Here is a 12,687-nt window from a genome sequence, read left to right on the forward strand (position 1 = left end):
TACATTCTGCCATTCTTTCCAATAACTTCTATTGCCCCCACTTTCTGACAACTCTGCTCTTAACATAATAAAAACCTACAATGTGACAAAATACATGGAATATGGCAAATATCACCCAGAAGTGGAAAGACACACACATAGGCAGAGGGGAACGTAAGTAAATCTGAGAAATCAAAAGTAAACAAAATTAAAACTTGCAAGGATATGGAAATTATTTCTTCAAGGTGTGTTCTTAACTTATGCTCTATAAATCAATGCTTTTGAAGTTAGTTCAATTACAGCAAAAACCGTGTCTTTGCCTGTAAGGGATAAAGAAAGTAGAATTGATGCAGGGGTTTAAATTATAGCACATACATATTAAACACATGGTTATAAAAACATGATGATTGAAGAGAAATTTGTATGTATTTCAAATATGCAAAAGGAGGAAGATTGTAAGAAAAGACAGCCCAGTTAAGAAAGACTGATGTTATAAGGTGGTAACATACAAATTGAATAAACACATGAGGACTGGTGATCGATTCTATTTGGAGAACGTTTCCATAGTCATCTTCTCCAAGTGTACTGATCCAACTTACAACCATTCATTTAGTGATTACACTGGCACTGAAAAAGCAACATAACCATTTTTCACACTTTACAACAATTGCAGCATCTCCATGGTCACGTGATCAAAATTCAGAAAATTGGCAATTGTTTCATATTTATAATGGTTGCAGTGTCCCGGGGTCATGTGATCATCTTTTGTAACTTTCTGACGAGCAAAGTCAATAGGGATTTTGGTCCATTTAACAACTATTTTACTAACTTAACAACTGTAGTGATTCACTTAACAAGTGTAGCAAGAAAGGCAATGAAATGGAACAAAACTCACTTAACAAGCATCTTTCTTAGCAACAGAAATTTTGGGCTCAATTGTGGTCGTTAAGTCAAGGACTACCTGTGACTTCTAGATCAGGACTTTTCAACCTTTTCACCCATTGTACCACTTTTAGGATATGGCAATATCCGAGTACCACGAGTCGCCTAGCAAGGTGTCAAAAACTTGACCCCCCCCAAAAAAGGAAAAAAGTGATGAAGTACAGGTAGTCCTTGACTTACAACAGTTCACTCAGTGACTCTTCAAAGTTACAATGGCCCTGAAAAAAATGCCCCCCAAGCCACAGCCGAGCAAGACACCTGCCTGCCCACCCGGTGGCGCTCTTCCTCCTGTCCAAGGTTTTCATTGTTGTGAGCATTTCTGTTGAGGATTGGCAGCGGGGGTGGGGTGGGGGGGTGTTTGGTTTTTATTCCCCCAGTCTGCTGGGTGGTTGCAGCAGGTTTTGGTCACTTCACATTACCCTGGGACACTGTGACCGTCATAAATATGAATCAGTTGCTAAGCATCTGAATGTAAATCACAAGTCCCTGGAGATGCTGCAACATTCCAGCTGATTGGCGCTTCTTCTGGGCTCAGCAGAAGTGCCAGGATCAGCGCTGAGCTCCAGATGGAGCCTGCCGCTGATCCTGGTGCTTCAGCTGAGCCCTGACAGCCCTGCAGCTCCAGCCATCTCTCGCTCAGGCTTCTGCGGTGCTGCCACCAGTTCAGCTCATTCCCCTCCCCTGCTACCACTTTTCTAGGATGGTCGCGTACCACCTGCCAGGTGCCAATGTACCACAGGTGGTACCCGTACCACTGGTTGAAAAGCCTTGTTCTAGATTCTAGAAGTTATAGCCATTGATGGACAAACCATACTGGAAGAGTTCCAGATTCAGGTTTTGACTTTTTTTTAAGTCCTAATTTTCAACTTCATTGGTGTTTTATTCTTGAGCAGATCTCTAAAGCAGACCCTGAGTTTCTCAGTGAAGCATAAAGCTACCTATACAGCTCTTCTTTCCGTTCAAATAACCATCACCAGTGGACAATTATAGGAGCCTCACAATTCAATCCAGAGTTTGTGCTCCTGTGGATTAGGTGTACAAGATTGATTAAATCAGATGGAAGATCTATCTCCCATTTCTGGAAAGAGTGTGGAGAAGAGCAACAAGAATGATGACGGAGCTGGAGGCAAAACATACAAGGAACAGTTACAGTTCAAAAGCACGCAAATGTGAGTAGATAAATAGGTACCACTTTGGTGGGAAGGTAACAGTGTTCTGTGATGTCATACTGGCCACATGACCACGGAAATGTCTTTGGACAGCACTGGCTCAATGGCCTTGAGCCATTGAATTGGGTATGTTTAATCTAATCTAAAGAAGGACTAGGAGAGATACGATAGCAGTGTTTCCAATATTTGAGGGGCTCCTACAAAGACGAGGGAGTCAAATTATTTTCCAAAGCACCCAAAGGCAAGACAAGAAACAATGGATGGAAACTAACCAAGGACAGGAGCAACTTACAATTAAGGAGAAAATTCCTAATGGAAAGTGCAATTAACCAATGGAATAGCTTGCCTTCAGAAGTTGTTGGTGCTCCATCACTGGAGGTTTTTAAGAAAAGATCGGACAGCCATTTGAAATGGTATAAGGACTCCTTCTTGAGCAGGGGGTTTGACTAGAAGACCTCCAAGATCCCTTCCAACTCTAGTATTCTATGTTAAACTGTCTTCTATGGCTATGTTAGTAACTAGTAATTCAGTTAAAAGTTCATTAGCAGGCCAAGCAGAGTAGAAATAAAATATGAAAATGAGGTAATTGCTATGCTACTGTCTTGCACTTGGAACAACAACAAAAAATAACTGTCTTGGATTTGCATCCTTTTCAAGGTCCAAACCATTGTTTGTGAAAAATCTACCTTGATCCTCTATACTAAATGATTTTTAGGATGCAATTTTTTTCATCCTCCAATCTTAAAACTCCTGTTATCTTGTGTGCACAATAGACAGTTATGAGTAAATATGGATTGTGCTGTACATAAATGTAAAAAACGAAAATTAGAATATTTCAGACATGTGATGCGACACCCAGAAAAATACGGCATACTCCATTTAATCCTCCAGGGAAAGATTGAAGGCAAATGAGGTCCAGGCAGAAGAAGAACATCGTGGCTTCAAAATCTAAGGGACTGGTTTGGACAAAACTCAGCAGCACTTTTTTGTGCGGCTGCTGATAAAAACAGGATCGCCAACATGATCACCAACATCCGATAACGGATATGGCACAAGAAGAAGAAGTACATAAATGATTTGTGCACATTTCTCATTTTTAGTAACCATGTTCATCAAACATAAATGTATTATTTATTAACTAAATTTCTACATCACCCATCTCATCTAAGTGACTTTCCTATCTTGGGTAACAGAACATCAGTTAAGCCCTTAGGGTTCTTTGGCACTAGAAACCTAAGTTGTTAACACAGCTACTTTTTTAGAATTCCCCTTTAACAAATATTTTTAAGACATGTTTATCATACAACAACACCCTTCAGATGGCCTTGGCATTTCCCTGTTGCTGATAAAAGCACCTGTTCTAGATACCAAATCAGATTAACTGCAATAAATTCGATAAAGAATGCAGATTAACAGTTCTTCCTTCTTCTTCGACATTATTTCTGGTGTCATTGGATTTGAAGGTTGTATGTTTCATCCCTGAACGAAGGAACAAAGACAAGTAAATCAGGGTAGAACTTCAGTGAAAAGCAGAGGTATTTATATCATCAGCTTCACTTCATTTCCCTTAAAAAAAAAAATGGGGTGCAATCAGTTCCTGAAATTTTGACTGGGAAATTCTTGGCTGCTTTGAAAGCATTCTTAATTGGGTCTAGGACAACTTGCCACAGACCACTTGATGATGATGATAATAATAATAATAATAATAATAATAATAGTAATAATAGTAATAATAGTAATAATAGTAATAATAGTAGTAGTAGTAGTAGTAGTAGTAATAATATAATGTTGGAAGGGACCTTGGAGGTCATCTAGTCCAATCCCCTGCTCAAGCAGGAAACCCTATACCAGGGGTAGGCAATCTTGGCTCTTTTATGACTCGTGGACTTCAACTCCCAGAATTCCTGAGCTAGCCATGCTGAGGGGGAAGGGAGAGTTTCCAAGCTGAGCCATGCTGGCTCAGGAATTCTGGGAGTTGAAGTCCACGAGACATAAAAGAGCCAAGGTTGCCTACCCCTGCCCTGTACCATTTCAGACAAATGGCCGTCCAGTCTCTTCTTAAAAACTTCCAGCGTTGGAGCATTCACAGCAGGATAACTCGCTGTGGGACAAGAGTTACGCTAATATCAAGAAATGGTGGAATAGAATAATTAAAGAAAGGATGCCAAAAGAAGAACAAAATGAAATGTGAATTACAAAAATAATTCTTAATTATTTTAAATAATTAAATAGAATTGTCGCAATGCCCCATGGCAAACTGTCTGTAGTGAGTTGACTAGGGCAAATTGGCCCATGAAGAATTGGTCGCGGCTATTTGGCTGTGGTGAATTGCCCGTGGCAAGTTGTCCCATTCCGTTCTTAATCATCTTTATATTTGTGTGTACACACAACTGCTTTGCTTTGCTTTGCTGGCAGTCCCAGCATATGTCATGGTCTGTGTGTGTGCACACTCACCCATCAACAAGCAAGACATGGCTTGGAAACAGTTGGGCCGCTAAGACTTCCAAATGACATATCTACTTTCCTGCTTCAAGAAGTATTTTACTCTACTCAAGGCGTTTTGTAAAGCATCCCTTTCAAATATTTTGCCCAGCACTGCTTGCCATCGTCATCCGATCTTCGTTCCCAAACCACAACCAAGGCAGGACCAGAATGCTAGCAAAACCCACAAAATGTCGCATCTGGAGGTTGTGCACGGAAGCCCTTTGCTGCCTTGTGTTCTATTTCAGCTTGTAACGTTAGCTGGGGAGCAGGGTACAAATGCAAGGAATTACTTTTTGCCCACTGTGTATCAATCCCACCTGGGGAAAACGAATCAATGGGTGCTCTCAGTGATCGCTCCACAGCAACTTTCCCTTGAAGGTCTACTACATTTAATAATAATAATAATAATAATAATAATAATAATAATAATAATAATAAAAGTTGGAAGGGACCTTGGAGGTCATCTAGTCCAACCCCCTGCTCAGGCAGGAAACCCTATACCATTTCGGACAAATGGCTGTCCAGTCTCTTCTTTAAAACTTCCAGAGTTGGAGCATTCCCCGCTTCTGGAGGCAGGTTGTTCCACTGGTTAATTGTTCTAACGGTCAGGAAGTTTCTCCTTAGTTCTAGGTTGCTTCTCTCCTTGATTAGTTTCCATCCATTGCTTCTTGTCCTGCCTTCAGGCGCTTTGGAGACTAGTCTGACTCCCTCTTTTTTGTGGCAGCCCCTGAGATACTGGAACACTGCTATCATGTCCCCCCTCGTCCTTCTCCTCATTAAACTAGATATACCCAATTCCAGAAACCGTTCCTTATATGTTTTAGCCTCCAGTCCCCTAATCATCTTTGTTGCTCTTCTCTGTATTCTTTCTAGAGTCTCAACATCTTTTTTACATTGTGGTGACCAAAATTGGATGCAGTATTCCAAGTGTGGCCTTACCAAGGCATTGTAAAGTGGTATTAATACTTCACGTGATCTTGATTCTGTCCTGTGTTGGCTTTTTTGGCTTAAAATTTTTGGTTAAATTGGAATATTGATGAGAAACTAAAAAATTAATAGGATATGGATTATTTATGAAGACTGAATGTAATTAAGATACGTATAGGCTAAAATTTATTGATAAATATAATAATGATGTTTTTATTGAGTTGATATAATAAGAACTGTACTATCTTGAATACGAGACAATAAGTGTTAAGGGAAAAAGAGAAGAAATATTTGATGTTGCAACTTGAGATTTGTACTAAAGATTTTGTTATCAAACTATTGATTAACCCAGTCAACCATGTTGCTTTTCAAATACCTAAATGTAAAATTGGAAAATTAATAAAATATTATTTTTTAAAAAAAAGCTTCATTGCCTTCTACATCAAATTTGCACGCAAAACATGGCCAAATAAATCGGAGGTAGTCTTATGATTTTAGCTTCTCACGACACGTCCGGTTTTATACCCATTTCCAATAGTAACTACTAGTAGTAATTCAGCTAATAGCTCATTAGCAGGCCAAGCAAAGCAGAAATGAAGTATGAAAATGAAGTAACATTTGATATTCTTAATGGTGTGAATGCAAAACGCAATTTTAGTTTAAAAACATTTAGTCATTTTGATTTACTACTTTCGCTTTGAAGTCAGCAGTTGCTTGTGTTCTCTCCCAATGTCTTTCTGAAATGATCCTTCTAAACGACATTTCTACACAGATCTTGCAGAATGGGGATCGAATTCCCCATCAAATTGGATAGATGAGTTCTCTACATTTCTCATTGGAAAGCAGATGTTCTCTGTCAATTTCTCAATTTCTTTTCTTGTAGTAGTGAAAGTGGCAGCTCTCCTAAAAACGCCCTTGTGAACATTTTTACCCCAGGTCTTCCTTGGGGTGGAACAAAGTGTGGGAAGCCAGAGAGATTGCTGACTGAGCAGCTCTTGGTATTCTCCTAGCTTTGTTGTTGTTGTTGTTGTTTGCAGGTGTTTCTTTTTTTTTTTAATTTATTTTTTATTTTTCCAAACTCTCCCCCATACATATACTGTGATATTTATCAGATATTAACATACATTCTTTTTACATTCTTATATATAAGATACTTTTAATGAAATAAATACATACACATGACTTTTGGTGTTGCTCGCCCATTTCCCCTTTCACTGCATCCCCACTCCTTTTTCTCTACCTTCTTTCTCCCTTCCTTCTCTTTCTTCCCTACTTCCCTCTTCTTCCTCTCCTCTCCTCTTCTCTTTCACCACTCTCTCCTCCAACCTTCCTACTTCCTTCTCCCCTCCTTTACTCTTTTCTCTCTCCTCTCCTTTCTTCCCTCTCATCCCTCTTCAGATACAATTCAGGGGTAATGTCCGAGCAACTCCTCTCTCCAAATTTCCCTATCTGTATTATATTATATTTTGCAGGTGTTTCATTACCAAACCAGGTAACATCATCAGTGCTAGAAGAGAGCAGTCTTCTTAAAATATCTTATTCTTTCTTGGGCCTAAAGCAAACCCACCTTACCATTTGTCCATTGGTTAGAAAAATGCAAGTGTTAGCAATCTGCATCGCATTTGCTTCCCAAGCGGGAAAAATCCACCTGAGGGAGCTGAAATCAGTTACCATTAGAGCATCTTTACAAACCGAACAGGCCATAACACTCCAATTTCATGCCATGGTCCAGGGGCAGCAGTTGAAGTAAATTTGAACTATTTCCCCCCAATTCTGCCTGTTGACAGCCCAGAGGAAAATGAAGGAGAGCCGGGCAACTTAAAATGACCTGTCTGAGCTTTAACAGCCACATTCTAGATGTGTTGGGATTACAACTTCCTGAATTCCTAGCCCAGGGGTAGGCAACCTTGGCTCTTTTATGACTCGTGGACTTCAACTCCCAGAATTCCTGAGCCAGCGTGGCTGGCTCAGGAATTCTGGGAGTTGAAGTCCACGAGTCATAAAAGAGCCAAGGTTGCCTACCCCTGTGACCTAGCCTTATCCCAAAATTTGTCAAGGTAGAATGTGAAGCTGCAATCCAGGCAGGTCCTAATGTTTCTTCTCTCTGGCTCTTTCTATATTCTCTCAGCCTCCCCATGCCTCCTGAAGATACCGGCCTACCTTACAGGGCCGTTGTGTCAAACGGCCGGATCGTTTGAACTAAGGGCACGGAAAACCAGAAAACAGTTTTGGGTTCCTAGTAAGCAGCGCCGCCTTCCGTTGCCTCGCCGCGCCAAGAACCTCGCCCCGAGCAGCTCACTCGAGGGTCCGAACCCCCAAAACTCCTTCCTCTTGGGGTAAAATCCGGACGGGGGGACGGACGAACAGATGTTGCCCCCCAGATCTTTCCCCAGCGCAACTGCACCGGTTGGACCGTCCAGCAGCAGCTGGGAGCCCGCAGCAACTCCGGGTGGGTCGAAACCAAAGGCTGCCTGCCTGCCTGCCCGCTCTTCTCCCACCGCTCTTCTCCGCCCGCCGCCACCGATCCAGCAGTCCGGGGCTGCGGATCGCCTTGGCATCGCGGGCGGGCTTGGAGGGTGGCGCAACACCCCCCCCCCTTCTTCTTCTCCTCNGCTGCTGCTGCGCGCGCGCGCTCCTCCTCCGCCGCCGCCCGTGGCGCTCGCGCCAGCTTCTGCCCTCGGCCCGCCGGCAAATACCGCAGGCAGCTTGAGAGCCTCGCTCTGCCCTCGCTCACCCCCCACCGCCCACCCCCGCCAGCCGAGCTCCCGCCCTCCCCGCAACACCCCAGCCGCCCACCACCCCACCCCACCCGCGGCCGTGGCAGCGGCGGGGTTCGGCTGCGCTCGCTCGGCTCCCGCTCCCTCCGCGCGCTCCGGGGTTGGACGGGCGGCTGAGTAGCGAGTCCTCCTCCTCCTCCTCTTCCTCCTCCTCCTCCTCCGGCACCCCAAGGCGGGACGGCATGGCGGGCTCTCCGCGCGCGCTGCTCTGGTGGTGCCTCTGGCTCAGCTGCAGCCTGGTGGCCGAAGGGTCCGGGGAGCGCCCGGGCGGGCTCGGCCAAAGGAGCGTCGGAGGAGGGCGAGGCGTCGGCGGGCGCGGGAGCCGGGCGGCCGAAGCGGAGGCGGAGGTGGAGCAGCCCGCCCCGCCGGCGGCGGTCTCGGCCGGAGACAAGGTGTCGGAACACATGCTGCGTCTCTACGTCCGCTACAGCGGCCGGGCTCAGGACTCCGAGGCGCCCGGAACGTCCCGGCTGCTTCATCTCCAAGAAGGCAACACGGTGCGAAGCTTCCGAGCGCTGCCGCCAGGTGAGTCCGAGGGCGCCGCGCGAGGGGAGCGCGGAAAGCGGCGCGGGGGACGGGCGGGCGGACGCTTCCCTCAGGACGGCGGGGCCCGTGTGGCGTCCAGTGAGCGGGGTCGCGCGGAGAGGTTGCGTCGAGGGTGGGCGCGAAGGGGGGGGGAGAGAGAGAGTGGGTGCGTGCGAGGCGCGTGCGGCTGCCCCTTCGTGACAGGTGCGGCTCTCGCGGGGATTCGTTTCCCCGGCGAGGCGCGCGACCGGACGAGAGTTTTTTTTTTGGTGGGGGGGGCGCGACTGTCGGCGCCAGAGCGCGTGAGCTGCGAGCCGATTGCGCAGCCACCAGTTGCAGGTGTGTACAGGTAGTCCTTGACTTACGACCACATTGGAGCCCCAAAAGTGAGGTGGCTAAGTGAGCGATTTGTTTTGACCCCATTTTACAACCTTTCTTGCCACCGTTGTTAAATGAAATCGCTGCGGGGGTTAAATCGGTAACGAGGTTGTTAAGTGAATCTGGTTTCCCCCGGCCCCTGTTTCTTAGAAGCTCTCAAAAGGGGATCACGTGATTCTCCGGGACGCTGCAACAGTCATAAATACAAGCCAGTTGCCAAGCGTCTGAATTTTAATCACGTGACCGTGGGGATGGTACAATGATCGTTAAGTGTGAAAAACGGTCATAAGTCACTTTTTTCAGTGCCGTTGTAACTTCGAACGGTCACTAAGTGAACTGTTGTAAGTTGAGGACTAACTGTAATTAGCAGGGAGGCAGTTGCACGTTCTGGATGATGGCTTAAAATTGGTGCGCTACTCGGAGGAAGAGTGATCATTGCCTGTGCTGGAGGGCGAGTATCCAGCCCTGGACCTCCGCATATGTGGGTCTCTGAGCCCTGGAGCAAGCGCCCCGTAGCTCTTGCCTGCTAAATCAAACCTATGTTTTGAGGGAGTTGGTATACAGGTAGTCCTCGACCTACAACAGTTCATTTAGTGACCGTTCAAAGTTACAAGGACACTGAGAAATGTGACTTATGGCCGTTTTTCATAGCTACGACCTTGGCAGCATCCCCATGAGCATGTAGACAAAATTTAGATGCTTGGCGACAGGTTCATATTTATGACCGTTGCCGTGTCCCAAGGTCACGTGATTCCTTTTGGCCACCTTCTGACGAGCAAAGTCAGTGGGGAAGCCAGATTCACTGAACAACCGGGTTACTAACTCGGCAGTGATGCACTTAACAACAGTCGTAGGAAAGGTTGTAAAATGGGGCAAAGCGCACTTAGCAAATGTCGCGGTGAACTACAGAAATGTTGGGCTCAATTGTGGCTGTAAGTCTGTGGTGAACTGTGGGCACATTTCCAACTCAAAGAAAGGAACGGGGGGGGGCACGTGGGGGTCCTTTTTCTTCTGGTGGAATCTTCCATACAAGAAGGGCGAGACGCTGGCTCTAGTCCATATTAAAACAGAAGTTGAAACAAACTCATCCTGGGTCAGCTTTAGGGATTAGAACTGTGTTCTGGCCAGGTGATCGGGAGCAAACGATAGAGGAGGTTGTTGTGTAAACAGGGTTTGTTTGCACAAATACTTGGGAGTTTCCATATCTTTGAAAAAAGACTTCTCGGAGTTGTCAGTCTTGGGAACTCAGGGAAGACCTGCTAAATGGTTAAAAATAAGAAATGGAGGTAGGAAAGACAGTGAATGTCCAACTGAGTACACCTTTTTTGTTTAAATTAAAAGCGAAGTATAGCCATGGATTTCAATTTATTTTTTAAAAATGGAACTTCACCCATTATTAAGGACTTCTTCCAGGCGTTCAATCTATTTTTCTCAGGTATGAATTAGCTCCTGAGAAATTATTACGCGCTAGAAACTTTGCAGCTGCTAATAAAATTGCCTTGCTGAAGACACTTAAGAGGCTTTGAATGAAAGTTCATTGAAATATCGACATCTGCGGATCGCTTTTGCTTCTTGCTCCACTGAACTCTAGAGGGATTTGGTGAATAATTTGGCAGCTGGACCAAGTCCAGAGTCTGCACTGTTCAGATATTTTCCCTGCCTTATAACACCTCCCCCCACCAAAAATTTCCTACCTGCTTAATATTGAGAAAGCTATTCTTGAACATGTATTTGAAATCTACAAGATAGTAGCCAAGTCCCAATCAATCAGAATAGAGGTGGAAGGGACCTGCTCAAGCAGGAGACTATACCAGGGGTCCCCAACCCCCGGTCTGTGGACCGGTACTGGGCCACAGCATGCCAGCAAGCGGTCCACACAAACAGCAAAGCCCCATCTGTGGGATGCAGGCAGCACACAAAACCACGCACCCTCCGGTCCATGGGAAAAAAATCTCTCCACGGAACCAGTCCCTGGTGCCCAAAAGATTGGGGACCTCTGCCCTATACCATCTCAGACAAGTGGCTGTCCAGTCTGTTCTTAAAAATCTCCAGTGATGGAGCACCCACAACGTCTGAAGGCAAGCTGTTCCACTGGTTAATTGTTCTCTTCTCTTTAATTCTTCTCTTCTTTTTTTTTAATAAAAGTTTTATTGGTTTTTTCCATTTTTTTATACAAAAGCTTAGGACACAACGTGGTGGTCAGAGTGTCAAATCATTCAAAAACAAAGTCATATACATATAGCTCAAATTAATTATAAACAATTTGTTCTCTGTAAGGAATAATATTACTTATTAAAATTAAAATTAATGCAATTTTAGATAAAGTTCAATCAAACAAAGATCCTCAGTCACCTTGCAATTATGATAATCTATATCCTGTTTTAAGCTTTACTAATTGCAATTGTCTTATTCCAGTTACATTTCAATAGACATATAGTTGGGATTTCAGGTATCCTTAATAATAGATCGTTCATCTTTAATTCTTCTCTTAATTCTTAGTTAATTCGTCTCTAAAATTGCCTCTTAACAGCATTATTTAATGTTTTAATTGATTTATATATTCCTATAAAGTATTAGGTGCCTTATAATTAGAAGCTGTTGGAGTAATATAAAAATGTAAAGTATTTTTATGGGGTTGAAACTCTACTCAAATAACAAGTAAGTATAAATAAGAAAAAAAATCAATAAAAGTTCCACTTTGCACCTATTAAGCCCTTTTAATCTAAGGGTTCAGCTTTCTAAACCAATCCTGCATATATTTACTTGGAAGTAAAATCAAGGATGCAAGCTACGTAGTTGAGTCTGCTTAGCTCAGCATTTTAGTCAGAAGTAATCAGTTGGCTTATTAATATGATTAAACACACCATAATACCACAGGAGCAGATATAGTTATCACCAGTGGCTTTACTTCATGTGAAGCAAGAATTATATTGCTTCTGAGCCTGATAATTTATGTTCTTTCTGAATAAGTCTTTGTCCATTTCATTAATCAGTCCAGTATGCAGAGGTGAAAGTAATTTGTTCCTCTTTATACTCTCTATGCATAAATTCTATGCAGCTCAGAATTCTGTAGGCCCTTATCAATTCCATAAACCAAATTTAGTGTAGTGGTTATGATGCTTGCCTGGAAACCAGGAGACTGTTGAGTTCTACCTTAGGCATGAAAGCCAGCTGGATGACTTTGGACCAGTTACTCCAGGCATGTCAAACCCACAACGTCACGTGACATCGCACGACATATCGCAACTTTTTCCTCATTGCCGGCAATGGAGTGGGCACGGTTTCGGCATGACGCATGCGGCCCGTGGGCCGACAGTTTGACATGCCTGAGTTACTCTCTCTCAGCTCAACTGACCTCACAGCGTTGTTGTCATGGGGGGAAAAAGGTGGAAGAATGAATATTATATATATCCATCACCTTGACTTATTTATAAAAAACAATAAAGGCAGAATAAAAATCTAAAAAAAACCCTGCAGCCTTTTTTTTATTCTAGAGATTTCTGAGG

General features: G+C 44.0%; 1 protein-coding gene across 1 annotated transcript in view; it reads left to right on the forward strand.

Annotated features, from left to right (window-relative positions):
- The first annotated feature begins 8,460 nt into the window (after positions 1–8,460).
- Positions 8,461–12,687, forward strand: part of BMP3 (bone morphogenetic protein 3) — a 31,710-nt gene continuing 27,483 nt past the window's right edge. The window contains exon 1 of the mRNA XM_015832355.1: positions 8,461–8,803. Within this exon, the coding sequence (XP_015687841.1) occupies positions 8,461–8,803 (343 nt within the window). The remainder of the gene's footprint in view (positions 8,804–12,687) is intronic.

This window comes from Protobothrops mucrosquamatus, unplaced genomic scaffold, assembly GCF_001527695.2.
Source record: "Protobothrops mucrosquamatus isolate PMUCROS unplaced genomic scaffold, P.Mucros_1.0 scaffold3, whole genome shotgun sequence".
In the NCBI taxonomy this organism is placed as follows: domain Eukaryota; kingdom Metazoa; phylum Chordata; class Lepidosauria; order Squamata; family Viperidae; genus Protobothrops; species Protobothrops mucrosquamatus.